This window comes from Leucopleurus acutus (assembly GCF_964270905.1).
Source record: "Leucopleurus acutus genome assembly, chromosome: 17".
NCBI classification, from domain to species: domain Eukaryota; kingdom Metazoa; phylum Chordata; class Mammalia; order Artiodactyla; family Delphinidae; genus Leucopleurus; species Leucopleurus acutus.
The window spans coordinates 52,084,383-52,107,971 of NC_139159.1; the positions used below are offsets into that span (position 1 = coordinate 52,084,383).

A 23,589-nucleotide genomic window follows, 5' to 3' on the forward strand; every position below is an offset into this window, starting at 1 on the left:
CTGATCTTTATGATTTCTTTCCTTCAGCTAACTTTGGGATTTTTTTGTTCTTCTTTCTCTAATTGCTTGAGGTGTAAGGTTAGGTTGTTTATTTGAGATGTTTCTTGTTTCTTGAGGTAGGATTATATTGCTATTAACTTCCCTTTTAGAACTGCTTTTGATGCATTCCATAGGTTTTGTGTCATCGTGTTTTTATTGTCACTTGTTTCTAGGTATTTTTTTATTTCCTCTTTGATTTCTTCAGTGATCTCTTTGTTGTTTAGTAGTGTATTTAGTGTATTGTTTAGCCTCCATGTGTTTGTGTTTTTTATGGATTTTTTTCCTGTAATTGATACCTAGTCTCATAGCATTGTGTTTGGAAAAGATACTTGATACGATTTCAGTTTTCTTAAATTTACCAAGGCTTGATTTGTGACCCAAGGTATGATCTATCCTGGAGAATGTTCCATGAGCACTTGAGAAGAAAGTGTATTCTGTTGTTCTTGGATGGAATATCCTATAAATATCAATTAAATCCATCCTGTTCAATGTATCATTTAAAGCTTGTGTTTCCTTATTTATTTTCATTTTGGATGATCTGTACATTGGTGAAAGTGGGGTGTTAAAGTCCCCTACTATGATTGTATTACTGTCAAGTTCCCCTTTTATGACTGTTAGCATTTGCCTTATGTATTGAGGTGCTCCTATGTTGGGTGCATAAATATTTAAAATTGTTATATCTTCTTGAATTGATCCCTTGATCATTATGTAGTGTCCTTCTTTGTCTCTTGTAATAGTCTTTATTTTAAAGTCTATTTTCTCTGATATGAGAATTGCTACTCCAGTGTTTTTTTGATTTCCATTTACATGGAATATGTTTTTCCATCCCTTCACTTTCAGTCTGTATGTGTCCCTAGGTCTGAAGTGGGTCTCTTGTAGGCAGCATAAATACGGGTCTTGTTTTTGTATCCATTCCGCCAGTCTATGTCTTTTGGTTGGAGCATTTAATCCATTTACATTTAAGGTAGTTATCGATATGTATGTTCCTATTACCATTTTCTTAATTGTTTCGGCTTTGTTATTGTAGGTCTTTTCCTTCTCTTGTGTTTCCTCCCTAGAGAAATTCCTTTAGCATTTTTTGTAAAGCTGGTTTGGTGGTGCTGAATTCTCTTAGCTTTTGCTTGTCTGTAAATGTTTTAATTTCTCCGTCGAATCTGAATGAGATCCTTGCTGGGTAGAGTAATCTTGGTTGTAGGTATTTCCCTTTCATCACTTTTGATATCTCCTGCCGCTCCCTTCTGGCTTGCAGAGTTTGTGCTGAAAGATCAGCTATGAACCTTATGGGGATTCCCTTGTATGTTATCTGTAGTTTTTCCCTTGCTGTTTTTGATATTTTTTCTTTGTATTTAATTTTTGATAGCTTGATTAATATGTGTCTTGGTGTGTTTGTCCTTGGATTTATCCTGTATGGGACTCTCTGTGCTTCCTGGACTCGATTGACTATTTCCTTTCCCATATTAGGGAAGTTTTCAACTCTAATCTCTTCAAATATTTTCTCAGTCCCTTTCTTTTTCTCTTCTTCTTCTGGGACTCCTATAATTCGAATGTTGGTGCATTTAATGTTGTCCCAGAGGTCTCTAAGAATGTCCTCAATTCTTTTCATTCTTTTGTCTTTATTCTGCTCTGTGGTAGTTATTTCCACTCTTTTATCTTCCAGGTCACTTATCCATTCTTCTGTCTCAGTTATTCTGCTATTGATTCCTTCTAGAGCATTTTAATTTCATTTATTGTGTTGTTCATCATTGTTTGTTTGCTCTTTAGTTCTTTAGGTCCTTGTGAAATGTTTCTTGTATTTTCTCCATTCTAGTTCCAAGATTTTGGATCATCTTTACTATCATTATTCTGAATTCTTTTTCAGGTAGACTGCCTATTTCCTCTTCATTTGTTAGGTCTGATGAGTTTTTACCTTGGTGCTTCATCTGCTGTGTGTTTCTCTGTCTTCTCATTTTGCTTAACTTACTGTGTTTTGGGTCTCCTTTTCACCGGCTGCAGGTTTGTAGTTCCCGTTTTCTTTTGGTGTCTTTTCGTGTGGCTAAATTTGCTTCAGTGGGTTGTGTAGGCTTCCTGGTGGAGGGGACTATTGCCTGTGTTTTGGTGGATGAGGCTGGATCTTGTCTTTCTGGTGGGTGGGGCCATGTCTGATGGTGTGTTTTGGGGTGTCTGTGCACTTATTATTACTTTAGACACCCTTTCTCTAATGGCTGGGATTATGTTCCTGTCTTGCTAGTTGTTTGGCATAGCGTGTCCAGCACTGTAGCTTGCTGGTCGTTGAGTGGAGCTGGGTGTTAGCGTTGAGATGGAGATCTCTGAGAGAGCTTTTGCCATTTGATATTACATGGAGTTGGGAGGTCCCTGGTGGACCAATGTCCTGAACTCGGCCCTGCCATCTCAGAGGAACAAGCCTGACACCCACCCAGAGCACCAAGACCCTGTCAGCCACATGGCTCAGAAGAATAGGGAGAATAAAAGAAAGAAAGAAAGAAAAAATAGAATAAAATACAATAAAGTTATTAAAATAAAAATTTTAAAAATATAAGGAAAAAATTAAAAAGAAAGAAAGAAGAGGACAACCAAACCAAAAAACAAATCCACCAATGATAACAAGCACTAAAAACTATACAAGAAAAAAATGGACAGACAGAACCCTAGGACCTATGGTAAAACAAAGGTATACAGACAAAAATCCCACAAAGAAGGATACACATACACTCAAAAAAGAGAAAAAGGAAAAAAAATTATATATCTATGTATATAAAAAAGAGCAACCAAATCAATAAATGTATCCATGATAATAAACTGTAAATACTAAACTAAGATAAACATAAAACCAGAAACAAATTAGATGCAGAAAGCAAACCGGAAATCTACAGTTGCTCCCAAAGTCCATTGCCTTAATTTTGGGATGATTCGTTGTCTATTCAGGTATTCCAGAGATGCAGGGTACATGAAGTTGATTGTGGAGATTTAATCCTCTGCTCCTGAGGCTGCTGGGAGAGATTTCCCTTTCTCTTCTTTGTTCACACAGCTCCTGGGGTTCAGCTTTGGACTTGGACCTGCCTCTGTGTGTAGGTCGCCTGAGGGCATCTGTTCCCCACCCAGACAGGACAGGGTTAAAGTTGCAGCTGATTAAGTGGCTCTGGCTCTCTCAGGCCGGGGAGAGGGAGGGATACGGGGGGAGTCTGAGGCAGCAGAGGCTGACCTGATATTGCAACAGCCTGAGGCATGCTGTGTGTTCTCCCAGGGAAGTTGTCCCTGGATCATGGGGCCCTGGCAGTGGTGGGCTGCATAGGGTCCCGGGAGGGGAGGTGTGGATAGTGACCTGTGCTCGCACACAGGCTTCTTGGTGGCTGCAGCAGCAGCCTTAGCATCTCATGCCTGTCTCTGGGGTGTGCGCTGATAGCCGTGGACCACACCCATTTCTGGAGCTCATTTAGGCGGTGCTCTGAATCCTCTCTCCTCACGCACCCTGAAACAATGGTCTCTTGCCAATTAGGCAGGTCCAGAGTTTTTCCCGGCCTCCCTCCCAGCTAGCTGTGGCACACTAGCCCCCTTCAGGCTGTGTTCACACAGCCAAACCCAGTCCCCTTACTGGGATCCAACCTCCGAAGCCCGAGCCTCAGCTCCCAGCCCCCACCTGCCCCAGCATCTGAGCAGACTAGCCTCTCGGGCTGGTGAGTGCTGGTCGGCACGATCCTCTGTGTGGGAATCTCTTAGCTTTGCCCTCTGCACCCCTGTTGCTGCGCTCTCCTCCGTGGCTCTGAAGCTCCCCCCCGCCGCCACCACCCCCGCCCCCCCGTCTCCGCCAGTGAAGGGGCTTCCTAGTGTGTGGAAACTTTTCCTCCTTCACAGCTCCCTCCCAGAGGTTCAGGTCCTGTCCCTATTCTTTTGTCTCTGTTTTTTCTTTTTTCTTTTGCCCTACCCAGGTACATGGGGAGTTTCTTTCCTTTTGGGAAGTCTGAGGTCTTCTGCCAGCGTTCAGTAGGTGTTCTGTAGTTGTTCCACATGTAGATGTATTTCTGATGTATTTGTTGGGAGGAAGGTGATCTCCGTGTCTTACTCCTCTGCCATCTTGAAGCAAGATATTTATTCTTTTTAACAGTTCATTAATTCTGGACCCTTTCTAGTTGCACAGAAGTGCAAATACGAGAAACGGAGATTTGGGGCAGCCATTTCTAGGGACAGCAAGTGGTAGTTTTATAGTGTCTGATCTTACATTTAGGACTTTAATCCATTTTGAGTTTATTTTTGTGTACGGTGTTAGGTAGTGTTCTAATTTCATTCTTTTACATGTAGCTGTCCAGTTTTCCCAGCACCACTTATTGAAGAGGCTGTCTTTTCTCCATTGTATGTTCTTGTCTCTATCGTAAATTAGGTGACCATATGTGCGTGGGTGTGTCTCTGGGCATTCTATCCTGTACCATTGATCTATGTTTCTGTTTTTGTGTCACTACCGTACTGTCTTGATTGTTGTAGCTTTGTGGTATAGTTTGAAGTTGGGGAGTCTGAATCATGGAGCCTGTATTAATTGCAAAATATTATACTGTTTCTATTAAATAATAATAAAAAATATAATTTGTACTGTTACAAAGTAACTTCTAGCATTTATATTCCTGCACAGTTGTTCTCAAATTGAGCATGCATCAGAATCACCTGCAGGGTTTGTTAAAACACAGATTGATGTACCTCACCATCAGAGTTTCTGAAATCAGATCTGGGGTGGAGTCTGACAATTAATTTTGAATTTCTACCAAGTTCTCTGGTGACGTTTAATGTTGCTGGTCCAGGGATGACATTTAGAGAATTACTGTTTGCTGTCAAACTGTAGTCAGACAGTGAAATCATGCATCATTTTGAGAGCAGTTATTTTATAAAATGTTTTTTTAGAAGGTTCAGTCAGTAATTAATTGCACATGTAAAGAATCATTTTAATAAAGCAGGGTCAGAAAGGGTGTTATTAAACTGAAGGAATAAGTAGAGGGAAATTGATCTATGTGATGAGGTGGGGGTTATCAGATTCAAATTTTATTAAGAAGAAAAAAAAAATTTATATATACAGTGACCAAAACCTGATGCAAATATTTTTATTGATTTTTCTCTTGTAATTGAAAAAATTCCCCCAAATCTTTGCGGCGATATTTTTCTTTTATGTCCTGCATGTAGCCATATGCTTGCTGTATATTTTCATATGACACAGATATGTTGCTTATGAGACAAATGCATACTGAATGTTTTTAAGGACCATATTGATTCATCTTTGCCTTGTGAAATTGTTTAAGAAATTAGTAATCAGAGTCCTTTGTTTAGTATCTGTTGTTTGGCTGGTGTTTTTGTTGTTATTGTGGACTTTAAAAAAATCAATATATACATTGTCTTTGATTTGATCTAGAAAGAGAAAGAAATGTATATCCATTCTAGAGTCAGAAGGCTACAGTCTCCCCTTTCCCCCTATTTTTCATATCTCCATTTAAATAAGATAATCTATAAAAAATAACATCTCTTTTACTTATACTAATTTAATTTTGTTCTGTAACTATGTAGGACATTATTAACTAGTTTTTCGGAATTTAGTTTGTTAGATAAGAATACTAGCTATATTTTGATGGTGCTTTGAAGTTTCTAAAGAAAATGGATGTTTTTTCTTGTACAAGTCTATAAAATTATGTTTTGATTAATTCACCTAAGAAATATTTATCACCCACATATCATATCTACGAGGTTCTGTCGATAGGTTCAAATCCTTTTTTTTTCTTACTCATAGTGCTTTTAAAAATCTAATGTACTGTATTCATATTCTGGGTAATACCTGATGTTTTGTTGTGACAGCAGGATTCACTTTGGGGAAAATTTTCTGCTTGCCTGATTCCACGTCCCCCAAAAAACTTCTGGCAGGCTGTGGGTAGATGGCACCTGATTTGAACAACCATGAAAGGACTGATAGCAGAATAAACTTCCTCCAACAATATATTGGATTGGCTAAAAACTTCGTTCGGGTTTTTCCATAGGGGAAAAACCCGAACGAACTTTTTGGCCAACCTAATAATTAGTAATAATTAAAGCTATGCATCTAGATCTTTTAAAATAATTGACCTAGTATTATCCTCCTTGATTTGGTTTTCAATATTATGACAATTAAATTCAACTAAAAAATTCTTATTTGAATAACTATGAATTAAATGACATGGTTAAATGCTGGGTACCATACTTCCTCCTTCCAGTCACAGATGGAGGTAAGATAGAATTATATCAGAGGAAAAAGAAAAATGTACAAATAACTGGAATTTAAGATATCTAAGAAGCCTTTCCTGCCTTCCTCATGTTAAAATGGAGTATCTTTTTTAAAAAAATAAATTGCATGCATTATATGCGTAAAGTTTGTCTCCTTCACCCAGTTATCCACTCACTTCTGGCTGGGACCATCCACCTTGTTTGTATACTGCTATTAACCCAGCACGCAACACAGTGCCTGCCACATGCTTCACCCGCAGTAAATATTGGTTAGATGAATAACAAATGAATGAATAAATACATGAAAGTCTCATAAAGAGAGCAAAATAATATACCAGACTTTCATCTATTGTACTTATTACCAGTTAAGGGCTTTTTATTATTGAAATGCATCACAATCATAAGAAATGTACAGTTTTAGTAATGAATATACTTTCACGTTTCTTTATGATAGAGTTACCGTCTTCAGTAAGCTTTATGGGGCTCTGGACTGAGACCTGATTACAAACTATGTGGATTTCAGTGACATCTCTGTCACTGACTTCCTGGGTCAATGCACAAGGCAGTTATTAATGAACTGATTTTTTTCAATGCCTGAGAGTAAATTAGTCATTAGAGATTCTGGTTCAAATTTATCTGGATTTTCTCATCTGACTTTGTTTTTCCTGTGATGTCAGTGTTTACTATGTAAGATTAGTTGCTGCTTGCTGGGTTTGCATATGTTCTAAGCAAAATTATTTTCTTGTTAGCATTATTCACTTAATTTGAAAGTTCCCAAAACAAAGCGTTTCAGGGGAAAAAAATTAAAGAATTTAAAGTGTTCTCAGATTTACATATAAGAAGTGTTAATACTGCCATCTAATAAAAATTGCCAAAAACCTTGTAGCAAAGAATATTACTCTATTTTTATAAAATCAAAGAGTTCATTGTTTCCCCTAAAGAAACAATTTGAATAAAACCTGACCCTCTTCTCTTCTTTTTAAAATGGAGCATGGTCAAATTGAACCCTCCATTAAAAATTCTCTAATATCTTTTTTTTTGCATTAACATTTCAAAACTCAATTTAAATATTCACAGATCTCATTTTTACTAAACTTAACAAATTCAGGTAATTTCCTTCAACTTTATAGATTGAAGGACAGCGGTTGGTACAGATATAAAAAAGATGCACAGCTATGAGCAAAGGCCCAAATCAATTATATATAAGAAATAACCTAACACATGGAAAGAAATTAATCAAAAAGAAGAATTTCTACCATGTGATTCTCTGGTCTGCTACCTGCAGGCAACAAACGCAAATGAAAAAAAATCAACATTCTTCTGGCAGATAAGAGAAAAATTAATAAAAATGTTTCCTTCCTACTAGATCCCCTGATGCAACTATTGTTAAAAGTGAGTGACTGCAGGAAGAACTTGCTCGCTTAAAATACTACTTTTTTATACTACAGAAATAAGGTTTTATTCTTGCTGTTAAGCTCCATTACATGAGTGAGTATGGATTTGCACTGTCCAAAGAGCATCCCTCTTCCCTGCCCCTTCGCATTAAATGGCTCTGTGGGATATGCATGAGACAAATGTAATAGGAACCAAGTGAGTAGCATTTTGAGGTGTGCCTACAGGATAATTATGATTTATAAGGAATCTGAGTGTAGCAGCTGAAAACTCTAAGAGGAACTACTGGGAGCTGCAAAATATGCCCCAGATAAAGTTAGTAAAAAGATATTAGTACTCTATGGACTTCCCTGGTGGCGCAGTGGTTGAGAGTCCGCCTGCCGATGCAGGGGACGTGGGTTCGTGCCCCGGTCCGGGAAGATCCCACGTGCCGCGGAGCGGCAGGACCCGTGAGCCATGGCCGCTGAGCCTGCGCGTCCGGAGCCTGTGCTCTGCAACGGGAGAGGCCACAGCAGTGAGAGGCCTGCGTACCGCAAAAAAAAAAAAAAAAAAGATATTAATACTCTAAAGATAGAAATGTTCCTACTCCATAATGAGATGGGGAAGGATGCATTTTTGTGGTTTCTGCTTTTTAATTTAGAGTTGCATTTTTATTTTGCATTTCTAATTGAACAAACAGGCCATATTTGTACAGAACATATGAAACTAATAATCTTTCCTGTTAGAAGGGTTTTATGTTTTGTGTTTTATGAATACCATCCTGAAATTAACAAAGATACATGAGGCTAGAATACAGAGGATTTGGTAACGAGACATCCAATTTAAATATTAGTCTACTGCTGCATTTCTATCACATGTAGAGAATGTAACATAAGTTTAGAATGGAAAATTCTATATCAGCTCCCTCTTACCTGTCAACTAACATACAGCATACCTGTATAGAGTTTTGACGTATTTGTGTATTACATATTAAACGTAAACCAGAATTGATCTATTCCTAGTTTATCTTTTCATATTTACTTTTTGAAAGGTAGCATTACATGATAAATGTGGCCCAATTATTATGTAATAATTAAAGCATGGTATATATTATTGCTTAAATTGTCAGATTTTGAGATCTCTATTGTTTTATATATATTAGAAGGTTTTACATACCTTCTTATTCCTTTATCTGAGTGGATCTTTTGCAAACAACTTTTAAGGAGCTGGCAACTTGGAGACAATACACCATTTTCATTAATTCATTAATATTTTGAGAAATGTATTTCATCACACGTATTCTTTGTTCTGTATATGAGTAAAATAATTTAATACAATTTTTTGATGTAAGTTTTAATATTAATAATACTATCAGATATAAAAAATGATCCGAAATGGCATACCTTAAGAAGCACCAGAATAAAAAGGTGTGGGAATATTTGTGTATTTTTGGAGGAAACTCACCTAGCAGAATTTCTGAGCACACTGTGATGGATTATTGCAATTATTGGGAAGGATAATATTTTAATTCGACTTTCTTCCCACCTGTCAGTTGCAATCAGGGCTGCCCAGTATTCTGAAACAGTCTCATTTTGCTAGGTGGCTAGTCTTGTGCAGCCTCTAGAATGCTCAGAATATTAATGCGTGGAGAGGAGACTGAATGCTCTCTATAGTTCCATTGTGGCAAAGTGTTTGTCTTGTTTTAATCAATCAAAAGGCATGCGAAACATAACTAAAATAATTTATAATAAATTAATGCCAGTGAGTGCTTAAGAGAAAGAAACCCTTTTTGGGGATATTGCATCAGAACCATAGAATTTGGCATTTCTTTCCCTTCTTCATACTTGGCGATGTATACTAATTTCTGTAGGATTTAATTTCTTTCTTGGGTGCCTCATTCTGAAGTGCTTTGAATTTATATGAACAAAGACAGTCTGACATTTAAGTGAGGATTAGTCTAGTTTATAGTAGGCTACCAAGGTAGGAAGTTTTTTATCAAGACAACATACGTTGAACGACATGTATATTTGATTTAATATTTATGATGTTGATCTTTATCATTTTTTGCATAGCCTCCTTGTATTGCTTATTTTAGTTCTCTTTTAATCCTTATATATCTCCTATATTTTTTCTAGCGAAAAAATATAGGAGATATATTTTGTGTTTGTTTGTTTTGTTTTGTCATCTAGCTCTTCCTCCAGTGGTTTTGGATGGGTTTCAGGGATTTCTTTAACCCTGAAATCATAGCAAAAATTTTCTCATAAATTTATTTATCTGGGGAGTAGATACTCCTCAAAGGTAAATTAATTTATCTGGGAAGTGCTTCTACACCATACAAATCCAATTCTTGACTTTCATTTCATTCAGTGATTATGCTCCCTTTGTATAGGGTAGGACTACTTAATCTTGAACTTTCCTTTTGTCCTTTACCAACTCCAGATCACTGAAACAGCCACCAGATGAAAAATCCTCCCACGCGTAGGCCCAGCTTTTGCAATATCGCTTTTGGTCCTGGATGACGAAGGCTTTATTGCCCATTGGGAGCGTGATCGTTACTGTCAGGTGTTGTGAGTCTGCGTGACACTTCTTAGCTTCACTTTATCTTTGGGGGGCAGAAGCAGCTGTGGTCAATTCAAAGGATTCCTGAGTACCCAGTTGTCTCCCTTTCTGAAAACAGGAGTATTACTTTGCACCCACCAGAATCTTCCAGTAATCTGTATTATTCATCCAGTATAAAAGATGCCTCTGCATTCTGAGAGATGATTAACAGCGTTGTGGGCCCGACGTACAGCATCATTGTATTCCTGGCTTTAGGCTGTACAGTTAATTATTAGCATTTTTAAAATCAGGTAAATATTTATATATATAAACATTGACTGTTCATTCTCGCGAGTGTGTTTGAATATCTGTAAATCAAAGGCAATTGAAGAGCTGAAATTCAGATTTCCTTACACTTGCCTGCCAAGTGGCCCAATCAAAAGTAATTTTCTCCATGAGGGCACATAGAGCTCAGTCGTAAGACTTTTCTGAGTAGATATTATTATTTGTGTCAAATTACGTGCGGTGATTTTTCTGAAGTGGACTTCTGTGCCCACTAACCCATACACAGGAGGTTCCTTCATTCCCTCCTTCATTGGTGCTATTAATTGTACTTGTGCTTCAAGTGTCTCTTACCTTTTGAAATGTTAGTTTATAGCCACCGATTATCTGTAAGGTTTCCAGTTAAAGAAACATGCAATAGAGTGAGTAAGGTGAGATCTAATCTTAAACCATAAATACTACACATTTTAAGAGAAATATTTTTTGCCAGAGCCTGATTTGATAGCATGGCTAAAGAAATGGTTAGACATTTTAAAGTACAGTAAACTATATCAAACTGACACGTGCTTTGGGAGAAATTATTACATCACCTTTCTCTAGCCTGTTCTAAATATTGACAATGAGATCTCATGTATTTTGAACAATGAGCTCAATAATTTTTTTACCTTTTATTTGGGATTTTGTAGTTTGTTTTTGAAAATAAGTGCTTCTTTTCAACTACATGCTTTGAATTTCAAATCGATAGCCAACATAAAACAAAACAGCCCCTGGAATATAGAATACTATACTGTCAATTAAGATCTTATAACCTTTGATAAAAAGTTATATGTGATATACAAGCCTTTTTTGACATGTTTGTATATGTGAATGGCTTGGTTAGACTTTTATTAAGTCTATATCAATGCTTTGTGGGTTTATTTTCTTTCAAATTTTCACATGAGATTTTCCATTTAATTTCTAATGAAGTTTTAATTTAATATTATACCGTTGGAGCCAACTCGTTAAGTCAGAATATTTTAAATAATTGTTCAGTTACCTGCCTCACTGGGTTATTTTAAAGATCATATAAGAAAGTGCTTTGAAAGTCCTACATGAGACACAAATGAGACAGTCTAGGTGTCTTCTTTTGACCAAACTTTTTATCAAAATTGTTGCTTGAACAAAATAAAAATATGGAAGATATTCTATTTTATTCCTCGTTAGACTCGCAATTATTATTGAATTATTCAGATAACTGTTTTAGAGATTGTAATCTTTTACCTTATTACTATTTTGTATGTTCCTTGCATGTCTTGCTACTTGACATAATTGTTTTAAAAGGTGAAAGATTATAAATTACTTGAAATAATGAGTGAGAGAGAAAACCTAATATGAGATCCATGGTTTTGAATGTGGTTTGTGTTAAAACAGAATCTATGGTTTTTTTACGCTCCACCTGGAGTGGAAAAACAAACCCATCACATTACCAGAGTGTTTGGAATTAGGGCATTCTTTCTTCCTTAACATTTGTTATTTTGGAGAAAAGAAGAAAAAATAAATTTTAAAAAGCACAAAGAAACTCTGTAAGAATTTTTTCTTGGATGTCCCTTAATTTCTATCCAAAGCAACTAATTCTCTCCATGAAAATGTGTCATGTGAATTCAGCCCTTTGGGAACTTGCTTTTGGGAAAACAGCCCATATATCACTGTGCTGTATGTACCTATTCCTGTTTACTCACACATATGTGAAGACTGTAATAAATTCACTATTTTAAATTATTTATAAAATGTCTGCTTTGGTCCTGAAAATTTCCTAGCACATTTCCAAGAAGTAAGAGAAAGAGACTGCCTAAGCCTTTTAAGTATTTAGCCTGTCTGATGAGACTGCTGACATGAGTGACAATTAGTACAAATTACCATAATTGTGTTCTTTGGAAGAAATGCTACAGTGCTTCTTTAGGAGGAAATGTGGACTTCCGCTTAGTAAAATGAGTCGGATACTTTGATTCTTCTGGGCAGTCGGAAATTCACGATCGGCAGTGTGGTATTCCCACGTTGTCCACTTCAGATCCATCTCAACAACTATAGCCCTCCCTTTCCTTTCAGTGAAATAGGTCCATTAATGTAATGCACCTCACTCTCTTTCACTCTAAGGAAGTTGTATTTTTATTACAGAAAAAAGTATCACATAAATACAAATTACATTTTTTCATTAGAAAACTACTTTTCATTTCAGAAAAAATTCAATTAATCATGAACAGGGTTATGCTTTCATCAGGGAGAGAAATATGTAATTTTTCTTCAAGCCTCAAACACATATAATGAAATCTTTTCTTGGAATCCACTCTTAAGATGGATTTTTAAAAGTATAGACTTTATTAAAATCTCAGTTCAATTAAAATGCATTCAGTTACTCTAAATCTTTATTAAAATCTCAGGTAAAATTGTACAACAGTGTAAAAGAGACTTGTACTCTTTACCAGGCAGTTAATTCTAACAAATGAACATAAAGTGCACAGTTTTGCTCTTTAGGAGAGAATAAAAGAACAAGCTTTGGGCTTCGAGCTGGGGGTGGGGAAGGATGGGAGATGGAGGTTGCTTTCTGTGTAGTAACTTCAGGACCTGGTTTCCTTCCACTTCTTATCATAGGTCAACATTACTTGTTGATATGGATGTGACATTATCTTGTATGAGTACCCTTGGTACTACATGGCCTATCTATAGAATGCATTTTCCTCACCACCTTAATCAAAAAGACCCTATTTAAGGATTTTATTTCACCCTCTTCTTTGGATGTTTTTTGGTACAGTGTCCCTGTTCTTTTTCAAGGGCCGCTAGAAGATGCCATTGAAGAGGAAGAAGAAGAATGTCCATCAGAGGAAACAGACATCATCTCAAAAGGGGACTTTCCATTGGAGGAAAGCTTTTCCACAGAATTTGGGCCTGAAAACCTGAGCTGTGAAGAAGTGGAATACTTTTGTAACAAAGGTAATCATTAATGGCTGAATGCGATATGTGCATCTGTTTACTCAGATGATTTTGTATGGTTGAACAATGCACTGATAGAGTGGAGGAAGAGTGTTGAGAGTGCGAGTACATAATTCAACTGTCTGAAAATACATACAAGTTTTTTTTAAACATACAATATTATTTTGAAGGATAAAAGAAATTTTATAATCCATAAATCATATTGTATATTTAAACACATAGTTTCCTATTGATTGGCCAGTTAAATGTGAACATTTTCATGTTGGTTGGCCAAATAACTATAATACATTTGATGTTTATTGTTTATCCTTTCAACAAATATTTACTGAATGTCAGTTTTTTGCAAGACACTGAATTAGCCATTGAGGGTAAGAAGGGAATGGGCCAGAGTCCCCACCCAAGTTTCTAGCTCATTCCTTTTGAAAACTGAGCGCCTCAACTGTTTGACATTGACTTTCAACATTGAGAATGGTGCTTTTTTTTAGGTATTGTCAAATAAGAAAATACACGCTCTTTCTCTCTTCTAGATATTCTTCTTACATACTAACATTATAACAGAAGAAGAACCTGAGACACTATATCTCCGCCCATTTCCAACCTTGACTTGGAGCCAAGTGGCCTTGCCAGTAACTATGTCCTCATTGGGCATGTATACTCATTTTTAACTTGCTTTTTTCAAAACTGAGTTTAAGGTTTCTTATGATTCTTTTTAATCTCTTTATTTGATTGTTTGCCTCGGCAAGTGAGATGGGTCTTCTGTGCCTCCCACGCCAATGTATAATTTCACAAGTGTCTGGGTCACTTCCTTGGTTTAGAATAGCTACTTCTATTGATTTTTACCATGGTTGTTTCCCAGAGGGCATGACTGGATGTCTGTATGTCTGTTTGTGTTTCTGAATGCACCGTCTTTATTTTTTAGGCAGACAGAAGTTATGTGGAGTGATTTTTTACCTGTTTGTGTGAATTTGGTGATGTGAATTGGCAGTCTGAAATCAAGAATGCTGATATAGCTTCCCCCAAAACTTCTAATATGCATGCCTCAGTCACCAAATATACATTTGATACATAGTATTAAAACCTCAGTATAGGGCTTCCCTGGTGGCGCAGTGGTTGGGAGTCCGCCTGCCGATGCAGGGGACACGGGTTCGTGCCCCGGTCTGGGAGGATCCCACATGCCGCGGAGCGGCTGGGCCCGTGAGCCATGGCCGCTGAGCCTGCGCGTCTGGAGCCTGTGCTCCGCAACGGGAGAGGCCACAATAGTGAGAGGCCCGCGTACCGCCAAAAAAAAAAACCCCAAAACCAAAAAGAAAACCTCAGTATAACTTTCTCTTGATTCTGGTGTGTTAGAAACAAAAGAAGCCAGCCAGTTCCCATCCGTGTGGTCAGTAGCCCTAAGACTGTGGAAATGGAATGGCGGCACCAGCAGTGGGATACATTGAAGTTCAGAAAAACTTTGACCATTAACTCCTGAAGACCTCAAGATGGCTTTGTAACATGGTCCTTGTCCCCCACATCAGAGACTTTTGGTTGCAAACAAGAATGGTATGGACCAAACAGGCCTTCTTAGTTAGTAGTCACTCAGAGTTCAGGCCAAATTAACGTTTTCTCTTGTTGTTTTGGATGTTAGAACCATTTCTTGATGCTACACACCCACAGCAATACATATTAGAGCTGGCTGGAGAGGAAGAGTTTTTAAATCTGTTTGAAGACATCCCATTTTCCATCTTTATCAGGAAATATATCCTTTAGTGCATTGTATAGCACCTACCTTATGTTGTGGGATTACATTAAAGAAGGAACCAGTAGCTAGTAAGTATCATTTATTCTTCTTGCCCTTGTCCTTAAAAGAGTGAGTGTGTGGATTCAGACATTTTTGTCAACTTATTAATCCAGGGAGGCAGTACTAATAGTTATTATTAGGTGTATTTTATGTTTTGCGATCATCATTGGTGATGACCTGTATTTAAGAAAATAGAACTCCAAGTTTTAAGTTAGTGGTTTCTTGGAAGAAAATAGACTTACGGCAGATGCTTATTACAGGATTACATAATTATGGTCCCAGAATAATAACCTCCATCTATATTAAACAGAGTCTTAACTCATGAAAAATAATGACAGGCCTTGAGGAACAACAACAAAAAAGAACTGAACTACAATTGTTAGGAACATTGTTTAGTGGATATTTTTAACTTTGATAAATAATTGGAAAGTTGAAAAATATATCAAAATAATATTTAATATAGGATATAGATAATATATTAAATAAGATATAATTAGTTAATATATTGTACAAATAATTCTCTAATGTTTAGTTTGAAACTAGAAAGTAATGATAGGTGGAAATAAGAATTCTAATTTTCACATAATATTTTTTAGGATAAATACTACTATTACTATTTCAAACACTGTTGCCTTATTTAATAGGAAAAGAATTTCATTATTTTACTCTCATAGAATGTGAGACCAGGGAATTCCCACTAAAGTAGTAGGAACTGGTGTGAAAGAGAGACAACTCTTTGATATGAATTGCAGCCCCTTGAGGTCATACAGGGATTCCAGGGATTCCTCATTTTTCATTTAAGTTGATTAACTATAATAGGAAGAGAAAATGTCCTCTCTGGAAAATTAGAATCTAATCTTTCTGCAGAAATTTACATATTAGTCTCAATGACACATAATTATGTTTTCTTGCCAGTTGCAGGGAAAAAGATAGATTAGGCATTAAAAGCGTATAAGTATTTAAATGGTTAATGATGCCAGTGTCATGATTGAAAAAGCATGTAAAAATTGTTCTTCTGAAGAAAAATATTTTTAAGTTGGGATCACTGATGAAACATACTTTTTGCACATATTCTGAATCATTTATGACAACTTAAAAATTGTAAGTATATATAAGAAAATGAATTGGATTACTTGTGAAGTTTCTTTGTCTAAAGATCTAGCCATGATCAAAATCTAGCAATGACACAGTTGTTTTACTGGGTTCCAGGGGTAACATTTTTGAACATCAAATGCTTTTTTCTTATCAAACAAAGGATAGGAATTTAAAAACTCAGATCGCAAAAACATGGTTAGAGTATCTTGTTTTCCAAACAAGGTATCTTGACACATTGTCAGAGAAGAGTACTGAGATACACATATAGTTACAATATATCTTCATTTATACTTTAGCAACTGTATTTTGTATAAAAGCAATCTATGCTATTGTAACTTTCCTTTTTAGAAAAGAAGAAAAGAAAAATCTCTACTCTGTAGAGACATAGCTTATCATAGGTAAAAGTTACTTCTTCCTTTTGAAATTGAGCCTTCTACATTATACAGGATGTTTTCAGTGTTTAGAATGACTCTTATTATTGTGGTATTTTTCTCAGTTCCACATGGATATTATCTATTCTCTTGTCAGATGAGAAGGCTTTTTTTTTACACGTCTCGAAGTGTCTATTAATATTAGTAAAGTTGCTAGTTATATTATAAAGTGTGATTAAATGCAACCCAAATCACTCTCGTAATGTAATATTCCACGGAAATGTCAAAAAATGTTGGTCAGAATTTTGTCATCTTTAAATGTGTAGAATTCTTAATCATACAAATCTAAAGCATAAATAATCACAATTAAAAATGGAAAAGATCAGTTTAATAAAACCTTGTTATAGTCTCAGGCCTAAAATATGAATCTGACAATTCTGTTGCAGATTCCTCTTTCACTTTTTACTTTGGGTTAGTTGCATATTTCATGTTTTTTATTTTTCACCTTTGAAATGAATGAAATGAATTATATTTATAAAAAGATGATATTTCAAAGTTCCTTTGATACTTTTAGATTTTAAGAATTTTAGCAAAGTGTAAAGCAATACTTTCAATTTGCATCATCCCCTTTGGTGCAGTGAGTTTAGATCATTTGGCATCTTGCCTTACCGTATCTCAGAGAGGAAGGAAACAAGCAAGAATTATTTCCTTGAATTTGCAGATGACGAAGACATCAAGGCTGGGTCCATGAGTGCTACACATTTCCTGTGGTACTGGATTATTTGCTTCAGTGACTTTTGTCTGCCTTTATTCTGGTTTATAGAGTAAACATGGAAGTACATCAATAATGGTTTAGAGCTAAGCGAACTAATGTAAATTGAAATATAGGTGGTCTGGAAAGCAACCTGGGGAGCTTTTAGTTATGTCACTACTGGCAGGTGGGAACTGTTATACATTAGCAATTCTTGGATAAACTCAAAGACAGTAAGTTTTATAGTGGGGCTGATATTGGAGCAGCTCTAAAACGGGTTTACTATTATTAATTATTTGGAAGACTGTTTCTTCCCTGCAATATTTAAGTTTGTTAATGACTAAAGTAAATTAACATGTCTTGGGATACATTCCAGGAGGATGTCACAGGATATGTGAACAGGAAGAAAATTGTCAGGCCAGTATCACTAGGCTATTACAATGTAATGCTATCAACAGGCAAACAAACAAACAAACAAAAACCTCCAAAGAAACTACATGTCAGTGAACTTTGAGTTAATCAATAATGATTTTCTGGAAAAGTTACCAAGGATCCTTACAACCTGGTTTCTGATGACATCATCTGTAAACAAAGTCTGAAAGGGAAATGATGTCATCAAAGTTGATTTTGGAAGAAAAACAAACCTTACTTCTAGTCCTACTATCTAGATATGGAGAATTGTCAGAGAAGTCACTGGGTGCAGTGCTTTACCTAGAGAGATGAATTAATGTTAGAGCTCTTCAATCTGGAAAGATTAGGGTTGAAAGAGGGGCATAATGGAAAGCCATAAAATAAGGAAACATATAGTGTAACAATGGGCGTTCTCACCACATTCAAAAAGATTTGACCCTGGTAATATGCAGAAAGTAAAAGTCATATTTCTCTTTTAAAACAGCTTTAAAGTAGAAAAATGCAAAGCATCTTAAAGAAATTAGAAAAGAGCCTGAGTTACTCAGACTTGGATTTAGCTCTAGGCCCAGAAGTAATTAATACCAAACCAAAAGCAAACATAAACAGATATTTAATTGGGTTGGCAGAAGCTTCCAGTTCTGTTCAGTAGACTGAATTCAATACAGCTCAACTCATATATTAGGCATCTGCTATGTGTCAGACCCTCTTCCTGGTGCTGGGGATACAGCAGTAGACAAACGTCCACCACTACTCTTGAGATGAGAGAGATACTAAACAATCAAACTCGCATTGTATAATATGACGGGTGATGTTGAACATTATGAAGAAAAACAACACAGTCAGGGTGATAGAACGCCATTGTGTGCGTGTGCACTGCATGCTATCAGTAATTTATAAGGAGTGATGATAGGGTAGGTGAACTTTGAGTGGAGACCTGAGGGAAGGGAGTGAGCTTCCGGTACTCCAGAGTCAAGTTGGCTGTACCTATAAGGCTAATGTTGCAGGAAGCCAGAAGAGGACAGCAGAGAGCTGGGGGAAGTAAGAGAGGTGTGGCCATACCTGTGGAACTTCCAGCTCTAGGAATCTGTTGGATTCTTACCACTGTGGAATGCCTGGGTGAGTCACGGAGGAGAGTTGAGGTATAACTGGGAGAAAAGGCATGGTCATGACACAGTTTGTATATACCTAGAGAAGGAAAGTCTGCAGGAAGTAAAACTTAAAGCAGGAAGTGGAAGCAAGCGAACTGGAGAAGCTGTCAGGAGATACAGGTAACTCCAATCAGAATCATCCCTTAGCCAAAGGCTTGATGAGACTCCATCTGTAGCTCATTAATGTAGTTTACGGAAGAACAGTTTGGGGGTGTTTGAGGCTGATACGAGTCACTTTGCTCCCTTCCACAACACCAGACCTGGGTAGATGTTCTCTATAAATTTTCACATCCTTGAATCAGAAAGATAGAACTGGAGGCATGAGAATCAGAATCATTTCAACATTGTGCTTAACTACTCCTGCCAATAAGTTGCCAGACTCATTGGAATGTTCCTCTCCCCTACTTCCTTCCTTTCTTTCTATCATTTGTGTCATTCTGTAGCTTTGATTAAAAATTAGGAAATAACTGAGGAAAAGCCATATTTCTCATTGGACTATAATAAATTAAAGCCTGGATCACTGGCATTTGTCACCATTCCATGTTAAGTAAAGCAACAAAGATGTTATCTACATTCTTGATACTAGAAGAAGAAGAAGAAAAAGCACAGCTTCATGAAGATTTGGTTGTGGGAGTAGTAACTGCTTATTTTTCACTTGATCCAGTGTCAAACGTTCATGCTATTTTGTTTCCTATTTTCTTCTTTTCATTTTATTATTTTTTTAGTTCAGAAAGTCTATTTACAAATATTTCATAAATGCTTTTCAGTCACTCTGGTTTCTTTCCTCCTCATTTATGCCTTTAATGACACATTTTTGCTTCCTCTGATGCTTGGGCAACTGGAATCAGAATCTGCAAAAGGCAGCTCTGCCGTACTCACTTTGAGTTCAATAAGGAAGGAGATCTGTACCCGCAACTTTGTTCCTTTTTCTTAACGGGATTAAGAAGCTGAGCTTTTTAAATTCTTGCATATAACATTGACATTTCCAGGGTGTGTTTGTTTAGACCGGGGAGTTCAAAGAGAAGGAATAAAAAAGAAAAGCCAATATGACTTTGTTTTTTACCTTGCTGGAGGAGCTGTTTGTGCAAATCGCCTATAAGCTTATTGACCTGAACCTTTGACTCCTTGTTTTCTCTGGATTTGGCTGGAGTGGAGACACTGATGGGAGCCCTGATAGAGCTGATTGAACAGCCCCCAGCTTTGCTTGGCACAGACCTCCCTTCCCTTCTCTGCCACCTCCCCCTCCCTCCACATGACATTATTGTGCCTTGGCAAACCCTCTGTTTTCCTGGATCCAGTATGTCTTTTTTTTTTTAATTTATTTAAAAATAATTAAATTTTTCTTGCCTAACTCATCGAACAATGCAAAATGGAAGTAATTCTTTTTAGAACATAGAAATAGAGGCTATAACGGTGTCCTACTTTTATTTTTATCTAATAAGATTGGAAAAAGGAAGAAAATATTATGACATTGTGGTATCACTCTTCTGGCCATCTTAAAATCCCCAAAACATAGTTATGTTTGGGTCAGTTTGATTTTTTTCCTTAAGCCACAATTGTTGAAAAAATGAAGGCAATTTGTGCTTACAGGGAGTCAGCATTTTCTCGTCTTTTTTTTTTTTTTCTTTTGAACCAGAGGGTGTTCAAATTTTGTCCATGACTTAGTATTTTATTTGTAAGAGTCAGATCAAGCTTTATCTGTTTACCTTATCTTTGATCCCAGATATATCATTATAAAAATTTCAACAAAATTAACATGAGTGATTTTATGCAGTGTTGAAATGAGTCATGATGGTATCGTTTATATGAATCATGTTTGATAATATATACTACTTTTTTGCATATGATGAACTAAATTCATTGTTTTCTCTGTGAGCTGACCATTAACTAATCTGCATTGTGCAATCAGCTAAAGGCATTCTTTAGATACAGTAAAACTTGATAAAATATATAATTACATAATTATAATTTATGAAACAGTTTCATATTGTAATACAGTGTATTTCATTCTGCTTCTAGCTGACTATGTAAAATGTTGAGCTATTTGCCTGTTTTAGTTATATCTTTATTTTATCAGCATTATTATTGTTTATAATAAAAATTGAAAATTAATATAAAACCATATTTTACCATTTAGAGGAGTTGTCTTTTCTGTTTTGTGGTTATGGTTTCTGCAAGTGAGAGAACATTGTTTGACCTATAAAATTCAGTGTAAGTTTGTTGTTTTTCCTACAATGTTGAAATTCAGGAGAAAAGTAAGAATTTATTTAATCTCCTGTTATTTTACATATGTAAAGCTAAGCATCTGTATACTAGGAGACAAAATATTATCTGAATTATTGATTGACTTTTTGAATTATTCTGAATTATTCTGAATTATTGATTGACTTTTTCACTTTTAATCTAGTTATTTAATTAATCATTGATTTTAGCTGAATACCATAAAGGGAAACTATATATTTTTAAGCCCTTTTATTGCTACATTTTCTCAGTGGTATTTTGGGTAGAATGAAGAGCCCGTGTTTCTTGAAGGAAGTAGTTTTGGTCAAGTAGTAATTATATAAATTATAAAAATAGTTTATATAATTATATAAATAGTTATTCTAAATTAAAAATACAGTTTTCAATTTTATGTTGCTCAAATTAAAAAAATATATAAAACAATTCATGCAGATCTACACTTGTTTGCCAATCATTTACATCTACTAACTCTTAATTTATTTTTCTATTTAAAGAAAATTACAAGTGTGAATAGCGTTAGGGAAGCCTGAGAAGCTAATTTATTTTAATAATACGGAATTAATGTGGTTGACAACTTTGAATCCTACTTTTGGTCCCATAATAATTTGAGATAAAATGTTATTTTAGAGAAACTGATCTCTTGGAAGTAGCCCTGCCTTTTCTGCTTCTTATTTTTAAACATCATAAATGATTTAAAAATATTTTCTTGGTTCTGCACTAGCATTTTTTAGGTTTAAATCAAATAAGATTTTCAAAGCTTTTAATCTTCTAATATAAAATTCATAGTTTCTTGTTAGTATGTAAAATTTCTCACAATGTTTTGATTATCATTTGAGAAGCAACAGGCAGTATTAAAGCATTTGCCCTTCCATTACCTGATGGGACAATCTTCACCTCTGGTAGTGCTAAACATAGAATGTGTAAAGGGAAATGTGGAAAACTGCCATAAGATGAATTTAATTATAGTAATGTAGTCAATCAGTTTTTTGTTGTTCTTAAAAGGTCAAGTAAAAATAACTGAATGTGTTACACCAATGAAGCAAATAGTGATAACGAATGCAGATTGCTGTTTCAGCTTCTTTTAGTAGTTCAATGAGATTCCAGAGATTGGCACTGAGACTACATACCAATTATAACAATTATAATAATGGTAATAACAACTTCCATTTGATGACTGCTCCCCAAAGCCAGACATCTTGCTGTACATGTATCATCTCTAATCAACTTACTGTCCTGCAGGGTGGATGTTGTTTCCACTTGCGACTTCCAAAGGTTCAGTAACTTGGCCAAAGTCACAAAATTACTAAAGGTTAATACCAAATTCAAACCTAGGTTACTGTACTTACGAAGAACGAGAGCTAATTTCATTTTCCGATGTCCATCATTATGTAATCCTTATAGAAGGAGATGGACACATTGGAAGAAGCCTGGCTGTATGAAGTATAAAACTCACTTTTTCAAGGTATTTTTAACACTTATTACACATGACGTGTCAGTCAAGATAAGGGCATACATAAAAACAAGACATTTTAAAGGATAAAGTAAATAAATTAGGGGTGTGCTTAAAAGATTTCTTTTGGTCCTCCTTTAAAGACTCTGTCCATATAAACCAGTGTGCAGTAAGTAGAGTTGGCATTTTGATATAATGAGAGGGCTATATTGAAAGCTCTTTAGACTCATGATACTAACTGGAAGATTATGTTACCCTGATTTGGTGGCATGAAATAAGCCACAATTTCTCATTGCTTGTTTTCTTGTGAAGTTGTTTTCAGGTAATTCAAAAGACTGGGGACAGCCCAAAATGTGTGTATTTGGGCAGAAGCCAGTAACAAATGTCAAGAAGTTTACAAATCCATCAAAACTGTTTGGATAGGAATTTCAGCCCCGTAGAAATGTTTGCAAAGTGAACTCTTTAAAACAGCTTGACCTTAACACAAAATAAGGCCAAATAAAAAGCGGAGAGAGGAAGGAAGGAAGAGGAGAAGAGAGCATTGTTTGCAGCGAAAGCTCTGGGCACTGTGAAAACTTTTCACTTTTCTGAAGGAAATGCAGTGCAGCAGATGGTAAGGGTGGACGTGAGATAAACATAGGAACTGGAAAAGTAAGCAATACATTCTAACAGGTTCTGTATCAAAGATCTGGAGAAGTCGAAAAGATTAGACAAGGAACTGTTCTGAAACTTGACAGTAGCTGTATCTTTACCAAGTCTTACCCACATAGCAGAGATGGAAAGTGGAATTGCACAGACAGTAAGCTGTGATTATATTTTTCTGACAGTGAGAATGGAAGGTCTTTTTAAGGATTATTTTTGAAGATAGAGATTCATCGAGGTGGAAATCTATAGGACAGATGTATAAAACAGTTTGTTCC

The 23,589-nt window shown here is 36.0% G+C and overlaps 1 protein-coding gene across 2 annotated transcripts in view; it reads left to right on the forward strand.

The window, feature by feature from the left end:
• The window catches only part of ZFPM2 (zinc finger protein, FOG family member 2), a gene marked incomplete at its 5' end in the record, with an annotated part of 459,715 nt that overhangs the window by 90,869 nt on the left and 345,257 nt on the right, over window positions 1–23,589 (forward strand). Inside the window, one exon of one of the 2 annotated variants that reach the window (XM_082858416.1) lies at window positions 13,264–13,422. The exons of the other annotated variant lie outside the window; for it this stretch is intronic. Coding sequence (XP_082714542.1) covers window positions 13,264–13,422 — 159 coding nt within the window. The remainder of the gene's footprint in view (window positions 1–13,263; window positions 13,423–23,589) is intronic. 2 annotated transcript variants of the gene reach the window in all.